Source organism: Corythoichthys intestinalis, chromosome 1 (genome assembly GCF_030265065.1).
Source record: "Corythoichthys intestinalis isolate RoL2023-P3 chromosome 1, ASM3026506v1, whole genome shotgun sequence".
Classification (NCBI taxonomy): Eukaryota; Metazoa; Chordata; class Actinopteri; order Syngnathiformes; family Syngnathidae; genus Corythoichthys; species Corythoichthys intestinalis.
In genome coordinates, this window is record NC_080395.1 from 5,318,767 (window position 1) to 5,332,953 (window position 14,187).

A 14,187-nucleotide genomic window follows, 5' to 3' on the forward strand; every position below is an offset into this window, starting at 1 on the left:
CACCCCGGCGCGGAGGCCGGCTGTTGAGTAGACGGCCCGCGACTGACACGATACTCATTCAAAGCTGAAGCCACGGGGCTCCCGGCGCGGGCTACTGGGCAGGCTAGTGTCGGGCCACTCGTCGGCCACTCCCATACCGGCGCGTCGCGACACTGCGGTTGGACCCCGATTGCCAACCGTCACGTCAGGGCAGTGGGTGAAGTTCCCCTCTTGAATCACATTAAGCAGCAGCGCACCATACCATCGCGGGCACTCCGGTGAGATGCCGATGTCACCCCCCCGTACCGGTGCCCTATTTTTGTCTTGGACTCGAGCAGAGTCCGATGGCTCGATGGAGCCCTGGTGGCCATTAGTCATTCTTTTATGCCATTGGTGTAGTCACCTGCCACTCAAACATGTAGCGTTGAAGTCGTATCTTTGTGTCAAAATGATTCAATCGAAAAAAAGTGCCTTCAAAACTTTTTCCACTTCAAAAAGAAAAAAAGAAATGCGTTCAAAACTTTTTCCACTTTAAAAAGTTTTAAACTTTTTCCTTTTAAAAAAAGTGACACGTCAATAAAAAATATATATATTTAAAAATATATATATTTTCAAAAAAATATATTTTTGCAAAAGGTTCTTTTTCTTTGATTAAAAATAAGTTTTTTTTGATTAAAGCAACTTTTATTGGGATTGAATGATTTAGACACAAATGTCCTACCCACACTATGGCTCAAACACATTTCACATTTCTTTGCTTTTGTGTGCAGTGAAGGTCGAATAAATACTGCTCTGAAAGTTAGTCTTGATATGGGCAAGTAACCATTTGCCTCAGCTTAAGATGTCCTCGCAAATGGGTAAAGAAGTCTGCTTCTGAGCAGGGCTCCACAAAGTTGCACAACTGACGGTCGAATGCAGTTTCTCCACTTTTGCCTGCATCTTTTTGAGAGTGCCATGTCGATAGGTGTACTTTGAGTGCATTAAAAGATTTAAATGTGCAGAGGCAGTCCTTATGAAGACATGGGAGTAGGGATGTCCGAGTGTGGTATCCATGTTTTAAGCGGTAATGCTTAAGCAAGTAGGCTCTTTTCAGCAGAAAATGTGCAGTACTTGCAAGTCCACTGCATTAGAGAATACTGCTTTGGTTGACCTGAAAAGACACGATAATTTCAGCATTGAGAACTTGTTAGAAAAAAAAAAGTTACATTTTTTCTTAACAGTCACAAATTAAAATGTCCAATTATTTTTAATCACAAATTAAAATCTGCAATAAATTATTTTAATATTCACAAACTAAAATGTTTATAATGAGTTATTTTTAAATTAACGTAAATGATTATTTTTGAACATTCAAATTGAGATGTACAATTAATTTCTTAATCCATCTGTAAAAACATTAATGCATGTTTGTTATCCCAACCCATGAAACAAATACAAATATTAAATGATTCATTGATCAGTGTATGAAACATACCTGTAATTGCTGAGACTGAGGTATGTGTGGACTTTTGACCATTTGCTTCAGCCTGATTGGGGGATGGTGAAAAAGAACACAAAATTAAGGCAACAATTTCAAAATATAGGCGCATAAATGACCAACCTTAAACACACCAGGTTGTTATAGCGTCGAGTGTGATCTCTGCACTCTTTCTATCTGTATTCCTATATTAGGTTAGACCAAAGTTAAAGTGGTGAAATAACAGGGGCAAATGTGATCTAGTCCTCTGATTTTTGCGATTAATGCATTTTAAAACAATTTCAAATTATCAGTGCAGTTTGATCAAACATGGAGGGGGAGCACTGCACATGAAGAAAAGCAAATGGAAGGGCAGATGACAAACACTCTAAAGCAGGGGTCCCCAAACCTTTTCCTGTGAAGGCCACATGACTTTTCCCTTCTCTGATGAGGGGCCGGGTCAGTTTGTAACAGAAAAAGTGTGACGATTGCAGCAGTGCCTAAATGTAAAAAATTTTTGTTTTTCAGAAAGCCATAATTAAATAACCCTTTCTGAATTCTTCTTGGAACAAAGTAAAATAAAAATAATTATAACATAATACAATATCATATAATAATGAATAATAATAACACAATTAATTAAATAGATAATAACCAAATAACCCTGTCTGGGTTCTTCACAGAAAAAAGCCAGGAAATAATAACACTATTGGGGGGGGTTCAGAGCTGGCCGGACAAATTGTGGAGGCGGGCCGTATCCGGCCGGCCCGCGGGCCGTAGTTTGGGGACCCCTGCTCCAGCGCAAGAACCGATTACGTTGGCGCACATAAAGTCTGACTGTGCATTTAGCTCTTACCTGAGCCGAAATAGACAGGCTGAAGCTGACTTAATTCTAGCACTAACTCTGTAAATAAATCACTTTATAGACATTTCTAACATTTTTACGTGAGAAAGTAGCCGTTTAGATCTACAACGTGCATATTCGGCGCTACTCAAGCTAGCCGTAGTGATTAAGGCACTTCCTGTTAGTTTCACAAAATAAAACACCCGCTAACGATAGAATTAGTGTTTTTATTTTTAAAACAGGAAGCGAACCTCCCCTCGGTCTAGCTAACTTAAAACCGCTGGGTAACTGTTTTAAATCGGTTTTAAAAACCTCTCCCATCGCCTAAAAACGTTACGAGCCCCGTCTGTCAAGAATTTAAAACGGCGGCATAAAATGGGAGTCTACCATAAACTGTAGTCTACATTTGTTTCTGAAAATGATGAGGTTACTGTCACGGTCATATAGCATGCTTGCTGGCGGTGATATTTGATGTAATTGACACTTCTCCTCCCTGGCAGCACACAGGCTACTACACTACAACAAGACAAATCGACGGTTTACAAAAGAGTAAAATATTTACTTACCAAATCAGTGTGCTGAGGACAAGTAAACCCACAATGGCGAAAATAACTGAGAAAGGTGTTGGAAAGAGCGCGAAAGTGGGCAGGGCAGATCTGCGCATGTCTTATAGAACGCCCAAAGAACACTGGGTACAAGAAATTATTTTTTCTACTTTGACTTAACTGGGATATATCAAGTTAAGCAAGTTCTCCAACCCCAAATTACTACTTACTTATTTAAAAGTAGTGTTCACAACAGGTTGATGAAAATTGAGTTTAGTTCACTTATCACATTTAATTAATTTGAATGTTAGCATTTACAGTGTATAAAATGTATATAATTACACATATTATATAGGCTGGTTACAAACTGTAGAAGTGCTATCTGTCTCGTACCTGTCGGCTTTGTTTCGAAGTTTTTTCGCGTTGTGCTGTAATTCCAAGTGCCGTCTTGTTGAATTGGATGTCGAGTTTTTAGCGGTCGAGGGTCTTTCTGAGCCAGCGCAGAGTTTGCAACGCACGGAGATATTTTTGTCATCTTTACTGGACAGAAATGTAAAGTAATGGCTGTATTTCCATTGAGCAAATCCAGCCGTTTGTGGTATATTCTGACTAGGTAGCCAGGCGATGTTGTTGGCCGCCGTAGCAGACGGCGCGCACACAGCATGGTAATACACGTGACCCGTTTTTTTTCCGATGAGAAAACATGAGATGTGATGGCACTCTCAAACTCGAGAGCAGTATTTTCTATTCAAATGCTTTTCGTACATGACTACAGTATTCTTCATTCTACATACAGAATGAGGCAACAACAAAATAGTAACGCACAGGCACTGAGGAAACTAAGGTTAATCAGATTACTGGCTTGGAAAAATGAACGCGTTAGATTGCTCGTTGCTGAAAGAAAGTAATCAGATTACAGCGCTGCCGAGGACGGGTTTGTGTGCGACTTTGGCGGCGGCACTGCTTCTTCATTCGGCTTGTATGTCTGGCGTGCCTGGAACTCGCATGTCTGGACGTCTTCGACTGGAGCACCGAGGACTCAGCCCATCTGGAAAGCGGCGTGTGGCACCGCAGGTAGAAGAGCCGGGGACTAAAACTCGCACTGACGTACCATCCCTTTGAAGTGAAAGGGCTCGTCAGGCGCCGTCAACGAGTTTTTTTTTATTTTTTTTTATAAATGCCAGAGGTGGGTAATGATGCCCAATTTTTATTCCGTTACATCAACTTTTGGAAAATAAATAAATAACAGTAGTTTCACAACACCCAACATTTGAATAGTGTGAAGAAAAAATGCTATTCTTGCATTCTGGCTTACACGAGTTTTTGTTACTTTTCCAAAGGTGGGTAGAGAAGCCTAAAGTTGGACCTAAGTAAGAGTCACATTACTTCCAAATAATAATACGTAAGTTAAAGTGGTCATCCAATAAATGCAATCAAGTACAAGTAAAATATATTTGGTTAAAAGAATACTCAAGTAACGAGTAACTGCTTATCATTTCTTTTAAAAAATCAAATAATCAGAGTCACGGTACTTGTCATTGTAATTTTCCTAATTGTATTGGAGACTTGACCTCCTGACTTTCCTGCATTTCAGTCAGTCAACAAAATGAAATGTTTCCAGTGTATTGATTCAAGTTTTTTATTTTTAATTGTTAGATGATTTTTAAAAACCTTTATTTCAAGTTTGGGTTTTAATGTTCTCATACAAAACATTTTACACAAAGAAGTGAAAACGATCAAATTTAAAACATTGATGTCAAAATGAGCAAAACTATTTTAAGTGAACGTATGACATTGTCTTTTAAATTTGTGAAAAATATAAGTCAAACCTTTAAAGGGTACTTATTGAACTCATTGGCCGCCATTGACGGTGCTCAGAGTCCAATCCTTTTGGACAGCCCCTCCCAGTACAAGTGGATGAAAACCACTGGCAGCAGTTTTTCCCCTTAACTCCACCTCCGTGTCGCTGCAAAGAACCCGACGACGACCTCCTCGAATTCTGTGAGCGAGGCCGCTTTGCCCGTAGCGTCGACACCCGGTCCTCTTGCAAATGTCTGAGAGTACACGAGACTGAACTAAATCCGAAGGAGCCCAAATGGAGTCAACGTCTTCTAATAATGAACATTTGGAATGACTCGCCTTTCGCCACGCCAAGGACCAAACGTTGTTCTTATTCCTCTTCTTTAAATCTGAAGAAAGACACAACCATTCGGTATTGAACATGAATTTCCACTCTGATAAGCACCATTGTTTAGATCTTACTGGACAGTCTTCAGGCTGTAACTGGGATCCTCCTTGATCTCCAATAAGACCCTCTTTTCTTCTTGCGCTATTCGATTGTTGATGAGAAATAACTCTTGAAGATGGGAGGGATTTAACTTGAGAGCCTCAGCCAATGAAACACATCCTTTACTAGTGATCTCACACTCTGACAGGCTGCAACAAATGAGATAAGTCAAGAAGTCAAGAAGAGAACCTGCTTAAAGTGATGAAGGTTGTGCTGAAAGTAACATTGTGTCTACCTTTTCCTTGACTAATACAGGGTAGATGCGGGTCATTGAAAAAAATTTCATTAAATGGATTTTGTGAAAAGTGGGGCCTTAAAAAGCATTGAACTAAATGTTTCATACGATACCATACTATACCATCCTTTTCCGCTTGTTCCGGGGTCGGGTCGCGGGCATGTTTCCAGGAGGCATCCTAACCAGATGCCCGAGCCACCTCATCTGGCTCCTCTAAACGCAGAGGAGTAGCAGCTCGACGCTGAGTCCCTCCTGGATGACCAAGCTTCTTACCCTTTCTCTAAGGGAGAGCCCGGACACCGTGCGGAGAAAACTAATTTCGGCCGCTTGTATCCGGGATCTTGTTCTTTCTGTCACGACCCACAACTCGTGACCATAAGTGAGGGTAGGAACGTAGATCGACTGGTAAATCGAGAGCTTTGCCTTTTGGCTCAGCTCCTTCTTCATCACTACAGACCGGTGCAGAGTCCGCATTACTGCAGACGCTGCACTGATCCGCCTGTCGATCTCCCTCTCCCTCCTACCCTCACTCGTGAACAAGACCCCAAGGTACTTAAAACTCCTCCACTTGGGGCAGGATCTTATCCCTGACCCAGAGAGGGCACTCCACCCTTTTCCAACAAAGGACCATGGTCTCTGATTTGGAGGTGCTGATCTTCATCCCAACCGCTTCACACTCAGCTGGGAACTGCTCCAGTGAGAGTTGGAGGTCATGGCCTGATGGAGCCCAAAAAAAAGGGGGACGACCACCCCGGTCTGCCAATCCAGAGGAACTGTCCCCGATGTTGACGCAATGTTGTAGAGGCGTGTCAGCCACGACAACCCCACAACATCCAGAGCCTTTAGGAACTCCGGGCAGATCTCATCGACCCCCGAGCTTTCCAACCACCTCAGTGATTTCAACCTCAGAGATCGGAGAGCCCACCTCAGAGTCCCCAGACTCTGCTCCCTCAAAGGAAGGCGTGTCGGTGTAATTGAGGAGGTCTTCGAAGTATTCTCCCCACCGACTCACGATGTCCCGAGTAGAGGTCAGCAGCGCCCATCTTCACTATACACAGTGTTAATGGTACACTGCTTTCCTCTCCTCAGACGGCGGATGGTGGACCAGACTTTCCTCGAAGCAATCCTGAAGTAGTTTTCCATGGCCTCGCCAAACTCCTCCCATGTCCGAGTTTTTGCCTCACTGACCGCCAAAGCCGCAGTCCGTTTGGCCAACTGGTACCTGTCAGCTGCCTCCGGAGTCCCACAGGCCAAAAAGTCCCGGTAGGCCTCCTTCTTCAGCTTGACGGCATCCCTTACCGCTGGTGTACACCAGCTGGTTCGGGGATTGCCGCCACGACAAGCACCAACTACCTTACGGCCACCAGCTCATCAGCCGCCTCAACAATGGAAGTGCAGAAATATGTTCCACTCGGACTCAATGTCTCCCACCTCCCCCGGGACAAGTTCTGCTGGAGGTGGGTGTTGAAGCTTTTTCTGACAGGGGATTCTGTCAGACGTTCCCAGCAGACCCTCACAAAAAGTTTGGGCCTGCCAGGTCTGGCCAGCATCTTCCCCCGCCATTGGAGCCAACATACCACCAGGTGATGATCAGTTGACAGCTCCGCCCCTCTCTTCACCCGAGTGTACAAAACATGCGGCCACAAGGCCGATGACACGAATACAAATTCGATCATCGAACTGCGGCCTAGGGTGTCCTGGTGCCAAGTGCACATATGGACACTCCTATGCTTGAACATGATGTTCGTTATGGGCAAATCGTGACAAGCACAGAAATCCAATAACAGAACACCACTCGGGTTCTGATCGGGGGCCCGTTCCTCCCAATCACGCCTCTCCAGGTCTCACTGTCATTGCCCACGTGAGCGTTGAAGTCCCCCAGGACAACGAGGGAGTCCCTAGATGGGGTGCTCTCCAGTAAACCCTCCAAGGACTCCAGAAAGGGTGAGTACTCTAAACTGCTGTTTGGTGCATAGGCACAAACAACAGTCAGAACCCGTCCTCCCACCCGAAGGCGGAGAGAGGCTACCCTCTCGTCTACCAGAGTAAACCCCAACGTACAGGCACCAAGCCAGGGTGCCCACACCCACTCGGCGCCTCTCATCGTGGGTAACTCCAGAGTAGAAGACAGTCCAAACCCTCGCGAGAGGATGGTACCAGAACCCAACCTGTGTGTGGAGGAGAGTCCGACTATATCTAGCCGGAACTTCTCTGCCTCACCCACCAGCTCAGGCTCCTTCCCTGCCAGAGAGGTGACATTCCATGTCCCAAGAGTTAGCTTCTGCAGCTGGGGGTCGGACCGCCAAGGCCCTCGCCATTGGCTGCCGCCCAACTCTCTCCGCACCCGACCCCTTTGGCCCCTCCCACAGGTGGTGAGCCCATGGGAAAGGGAATCCATGTTGCCTTTTCGGGCTGTTCCCGGCGGGGCCCCGAGAGGACAGGCCCAGCCACCAGAAGCTTACCTTCCAGCCCCACCTCCAGGCCTGGCTCTAGAGGGGGGCCCTGGTAACCCACGTCCGGGCAAGGAAAACCTGAGTCCATTTATTTTACCCATCATAAGGGGTCATTTGGAGCCATGCGTAGTCTGGCCCCTCACCTAGGACCTGTTTGCCATGGGGGACCCTGCCAGGGGCTTCAAGCACCAGACAACATAGCTCCTAGGATCATTGGGACACGCAAACCCCTCCACCATGATAAGATGATGACTCACGGAGGAGCTAAATGTTTCAAAGCATTTAAAATTATGTAATCTTGACGGGATTTTTTTTTTAATTATTTTTTTTTAAGCCTCATTGATTAGAGTTGCTGCCAATAGCAGCAGTGATTCTTTTGAACAGTCGACCGGATCCACGTAAGATTATGAACTGGAGGAGCTTCTTACTTGAGGACTTTTAGGATGCAGTGTGGGCTGGCCAGTCCTTTCGAGAGGATCTCAACCCCTTCGTCCGACAGAGAGTTGTCCCTCATGTCCAACTCTTGAAGATGGGACGGGTTTAACTTGAGAGCCTCAGCCACAGGAATGCATCCTTTAGCCGTAATCTCGCACTGTGACAGCCTGCAACAAATGAGGTAATTGCCTGAAGTCAAGAAGAGAACCTGCTTAAAGTGATGAAGGTTCTGCTGAAAGTAACATTGTGTCTTCCTTTTCCGTGACTAATACAGGTTTGATGAGGGTCATTAAAAAGCATTAAAAGTCATTAAATAGATTTTGCGCCTTAAAAAGCATTAAACCAAATGTTTCAAAGCATTTAAAATTATGTAAACTTGACTTTTTTTTTTTTAACATAATTGATTAGAGTTGCTGCCAATAGCAGCAGTGTCTCTTTCGATTAGTTGACCGGATCCACGGAAAATTACGAACTGGAGGAACTTCTTACTTGAGGACTTTTAAGATGCAGCGTGGGCTGGCCAGTCCTTTCGAGAGGATCTCAACCCCCTCATCCGACAGATTGTTGTAGCTCAGGTCCAGCTCTTGATGATGGGAGGGGTTTAACTTAAGAGCCTCAGCCAATGAAACACATCCTCGCTTTGTGATCAAGCATTTTCTTAGCCTGCAATAAATGAGATAATTGCCTCAAGTCTTGAATAGAATAGAATAGGTCTTCATTGTCATTGTCAACAACAACATTGTGAATAACAAAATTGGATGTGGCACCCCAGTATAAACTTATGTTTTTGATAAATAAATAAACAATAGAAAAATATATGCTCTAAAGCAATAAGTGAATAATTATAGCTTACTTAGACTAAAATACGTACATGGGAACCTGGTAAAAGTAGAGAAGGTTTGCTGAAAATAACATCGTGTCTGCCTTTTCCTTGACTAATGCAGGGTTGATGCAGGTCATTAAAAAGCATTAAAAGTACTAAATGGATTTTGTGAAAATTCAGGCCTTAAAATTCATTAAACTAAATCTTTGAGGCATTGAAAATTATGTAAACTTGACTTTTTTTACATAATTTATGTGAGTTAATAGCAGCAGTGCTTCTTTTGATTCGTTGAGTGGATTCATGGAAGATTACAAACGGGATGATATCCTTACTCGATGACTTTTAAGATGCAGTGTGGGCTGGCCAGTCCTTTCGAGAGGATCTCGACCCCCTCGTCCGATAGGCCATTGAAGCTCAGGTTCAGCTCTTGAAGATGGGAGGGGGTTAACTTGAGAGCCTCGGCCAATGAAACACATTCTCGCTTTGTGATCTTACACTCTGAAAGGCTGCAACAAATGATATAATTGTCTGAGGTCAAGAAGGGAACCTGGTAAAAGTGGTGAAGGTTTGCTGAGATGAAGACTGTGTCTGCATTTTTCTTGACAAATACAGGGTTTATACGGGTCATTAAAAAGCAATAAAAGTCCTTAAAATGGATTTTGTGAAAATACAGGCATTAAAATGCATTAAACTAAATCTTTGAGGCATTGAAAATTGACAGTTTAAAAAAAAGTTTTTGTTTTTACATAATTTATTAGAGTTGCTGCTAATAGCAGCAGTAATTCTTTTGGTGCGTCGAGCGGATCCATGGAAGATTACAAACTGGAGGAGCTCCTTACTTGAGGACTTTTAAGATGCAGTGTGGGCTGGTCAGTCCTTTCAAGAGGATTTCAACACCCTCGTCCGACAGATCGTTACCGTGTAAGTACAGCTCTCGAAGACGGAAGGGGTTTAACTTGAGAGCCTCAGCCAATGAGACACATCCTTGCTTTGATATCTTGCATCCTGAGAGCCTGCAACAAATGAGATATTTGCCTGTTGTCAAGAAGGGAACCTGGTAAAAGCGGTGAAGGTTTGCTAAAAGTAACATGGTGTCTGCCTTTTCCTTGACTAATACAGGGTTGATGTGGGTCATTAAAAAGCATTAAAGTCATCCAATGGATTTTGTGAAAATTCAGGCCTAAAAATGCATTAAACTAAATGTTTGAGGCATAAACTGATGTGGGTCATTAAAAAGTATTAAAAGTCATGAAATGGATTTTGTGAAAATTCAGACCTTATAAAGCATTAAACCAAATGTTCGAGGAATTAAAAATTATGGAAACTTGACGGGAAAAAAACTTAAAACATTTTTTTTTACATAATTTATTGGAGTTGCTGCTAACAGCAACAGTGATTCTTTTGATTAGTTGACAGATTAATGGAAGATTACAAACTGGAGGAGCTCCTTACTTAAGGACTTTTAAGATGCAGTTTGGGCTGGCCAGTCCTTTTGAGAGTATCTCGATCCCCTCGTCCAATAGGCCGTTGAAGCTCAGGTTCAGCTCTTGAAGATGGGAGGGGTTTAGCTTGAGAGCCTCAGCCAATGAAACACATCCTTTACTGGTGATCTCACAGTAGGACAGGCTGCAAAAAATGATATAATTGCCTGAAGCCAAGATGAGAACCTGGTTAAAGTGATGAAGGTTCTGATGAAAGTAACATTGTGTCTGCTTTTTCTTGACTAGTACAGGGTTTATGCAGGTCATTAAAAAGCATTAAAAGTCATTAAATGGATTTTGTGAAAATTCAGGCCTGGAAAAGCATTGAACTATATGTTCAAGGAATTAAAAATTATGTAAACTAGACGGGGGGAAATTTTTTTCTTTTTTGGAATGAAAATGAGAAAATGAGATAAGTGCCTGAAGTCGGAAAGGAGCCTGGTTAAATTGATAAAGGTTCTACTCAGAGTAAAATTGTGTGTGCCTTTGGGCCAAAATATACGCGATGACTGCGTTCTCCACAGTATGTTAAAATTTGGCAAAACATACCGGCTGCGCACAGCTGCGGTCTGGCAACTCCGTCCCGTCGTGAGCTCTCGAGTAATCACGCACGACAAAGTGTCATTTAAAACAACGACAAACACATACTGTAGAGCAGGGGTCAGCAACCTTTTTGGTGTGGCGTGCCACTTTCAAATTTTCTTGTCAATCAGTGTGCCACACCAAGATTAATGATGCACATCTGAATTTTTATATCCAACAGAGCTGTAATTTTACACCAAAGAAAACAACATGAACATACGTTGAAATCTTACAACTACCATTCTTCTTTATCAAATAACTAAAAAATAAAAGTATATTGTAGAAAATATCAAAACTTGAGCATCATCTTATGTAAACATATCACACACACACAACCCAGCAAGAAAAGGGGAAAGAGCGTGATTCTCAGTGCAGGTTTCTCACAGTACAGAGCGGGCTGATTTAACCTTCAAAGTCAGGCGACTACTTTGTCTTTTTCACTAACAGTGAATTCTATGCACAATTTTAGACTTTATATAACAAATACAAAAGATGCCTACCTTAATGTGATCCCTGGCCCTGTTTTTCATGAATTTCATGTTTCGTCTCGTAGTTGCGTTTGACACTTGTTGTGCGACACACACACAACGCTGCCGAGGCATAATGCACAGAGCAAGCGGAAGTAACCAGCCAACCAGTTGTTACCGGCACCCCCAAGGGGCCGCTCTCCCCTACAGTATGACCAGCTTACTAGTTAAGCGTAAGAAAAAGAGAGGCAGGGAGCAAGGTGTTTTGAGAGAGTTGTGCGAAGAGCGCCATGAAAAGTGGCTGTGTCCCATGCTGGTTTTAGTTTTGTTAATAAAAGTCTCCAGCAAAATACCATCCAACGTGTCACTGTGTTTTTATACACATCACCACCTCTCTGAAGTAATAAGCACTGGGCAAATCGACGACAACAAGCCAAGTTATTCGCCTGTCCACTACACCCTACGGTGCAGAGTTGCAATTACCAAAAAGTGCAATTGGTAACACAGTGTACTTCCGCCAGCTCTCTGATTGGTCGGCTTCGTGACATGTTAGTAGCGTGGGCTGAATTAAACGCGCAGAGAAAAAAAACCGACAAGCGCAGGCGTCGAGAAATTGGGGAAGAGCTGGAGGTGTGCTCAAAATCCATTATTGCTCGCATATAACGCCACAGGCAGAGTGGGTGAGAGGGGCGGTCCCGTAAAGCCCCTAAATAACAGGGCGCGCAACTGAAAATGCCTTAATTTCCGGTAAAAAGGCACATTGTAAATGGGCTCGCTTCCGCTATCCAAACAGCTAAACACGAAAAGGTTCACACTCCGGATGTTTTCAGTAATCCTTTATGTGTCTGTTTTCTTTTTTATGAAACTAAAACAATGAAAAAATACATGCAATCAGCAACAATGTTGCAAAGAACAAAAATGCCATCCATATATGCAAACACAATTAGTCTGTATTCAGTAGTTCTTAATTAGAAATATCAAACACATTTCCCCTCAAACATGCAACCTAAAGACAATATAAACAGTGTAATTCTCAATTTGACAACAAAATACTCACAGACGTTGCTCTAAAGAACACAAATGCCACTCAAGTTGTGAGAGTGGAGCTGACATGTAACACACTGAATCCCATTTGAAGAACTTCCTATTTGCATTTTTCTTCTACTGTTTTAGAACCAATAAATAAAACGGCCACAAGATGGGGCGCTTGAGCAAGTGATAAAGATACAACCGACAATAAACATAACACGCATTTTTTTTTTTTTTTTTTTTTTTTTTTTTTGCCATGCCCTCGCGTGTCACTGGTTAACCCTTCGCGTGCCAGTGCTGACACGCGTGTCATAGGTTGCCGACCCCTGCTGTAGAGTCTGTACTCATCAGAGAAGCAGAGAGAGGTGGACTTGATTTGACAGAACAAATTTTTTTCAAAAACTTTTTTTGCATTTACCATGTGTTTGTGTCACTATTTCTGTTTTAAATTATATAACTTGCATAATAACTAACCGTCCATTCTCATAGCTCCTGCTGTGGCGTTCCATGAGTAAATTTTGATGTGTATTCGATATCTTTGCCAGAAAACCACACAAAATAAGACACCATGCAGCTTCCTTTTTAATGCTGTCCTTATGAAAATGATCTGCTGCATCATGAACAGTGTTGGGCACGTTACTTTAAAAAAGTAATTAGTTACATTACTCACTACTTCTTCCAAAAAGTAACTGAGTTAGTAACTGAATTACTCTATAGTAAAAGTAACTAGTTACCAGGGAAAGTAACTATTTCCGTTACTTTAAAAAGACCTTGTTGTATGTCAAAGAATTTGAAATTTTCTGAGCAGTATTCGAGTCAGTGGAATAGAGAAGAACAGACAGGTAGTTAACTTGTTAGGTGCTTCAGCAGATTTGAATCGCTTACCACAGATGTCGACAATAGCTTTGCCCCGGGACATAAATTACACATTACATGCAGGTTCTTTCCTTTCGTTTCGACAAACTTGAAATAGTGTCTATATCTCCACCTCTTAAAGGACAATTTTTCTTCTGAATGTTCTGCCATCCCTACCCTGTGCATCTGTTTTGCGTGTGTGTTTGCCGCACGCGCTGTTCTGGGTTGCTTGTGAAATCACCGGCTCTGATTGGCTTACCAAGACACATGACTCTAACCCTCAGCCAATCACAATCACTTCCATCACATCTCTCGAGAGGTTGCATTCAGGTAGGCTCGTTTCCCGACAATTCACGTCACCTTCAAAGCGTCTGCCGTCCTCAAGATGGAAGCAGAATTGTTGCTGGCTGACAGTGGGAGATGGGAACGAGGCTAGCATCAGGTGCAGCAAACACAGAAACGTTACCAAACTTTGGAAAGCATTGTCTAATTGAATGAGCAGGGACAAACTGCTTGGACTCAGAAGTACGTGCGCTATTCTCAAACCTGAACGCACCCCAAGTCTTGGATGACAAATCCACAGAGCAGAGAGTCGACTTGACACGGCTGGTAGTTTCTTCAATTTATTCAGAGTAAGTAACGCACCGCTTTTGACCGTCAGTAACGGTAACGGTGTTGTAACGGCGGAAAAAGTAATTAGTTAGATTACCCCGTTA

General features: G+C 43.0%; 1 protein-coding gene and 1 long non-coding RNA gene across 2 annotated transcripts in view; both read right to left on the reverse strand.

The window, feature by feature from the left end:
- Positions 1–563: 563 nt before the first annotated feature.
- LOC130916288 (uncharacterized) lies at positions 564–2,921 on the reverse strand. The gene is made up of 4 exons (XR_009063295.1): positions 2,846–2,921; positions 1,580–1,641; positions 1,454–1,505; positions 564–1,129 (listed from the first exon to the last, which is right to left on the reverse strand). It is a non-coding gene; the product is annotated as an uncharacterized LOC130916288 (long non-coding RNA).
- Positions 2,922–4,465: 1,544 nt separating this feature from the next.
- LOC130928229 (uncharacterized) overlaps positions 4,466–14,187 on the reverse strand; it is a 76,250-nt gene continuing 66,528 nt past the window's right edge. Inside the window, exons 30-36 of the mRNA XM_057854603.1 lie at positions 10,510–10,683; positions 9,897–10,070; positions 9,390–9,563; positions 8,724–8,897; positions 8,228–8,401; positions 5,087–5,260; positions 4,466–5,013 (exon numbers count right to left, since the gene is read on the reverse strand). Of these exons, the coding sequence (XP_057710586.1) occupies positions 4,995–5,013; positions 5,087–5,260; positions 8,228–8,401; positions 8,724–8,897; positions 9,390–9,563; positions 9,897–10,070; positions 10,510–10,683 (1,063 nt within the window). The 3' untranslated portion in view covers positions 4,466–4,994. The remainder of the gene's footprint in view (positions 5,014–5,086; positions 5,261–8,227; positions 8,402–8,723; positions 8,898–9,389; positions 9,564–9,896; positions 10,071–10,509; positions 10,684–14,187) is intronic.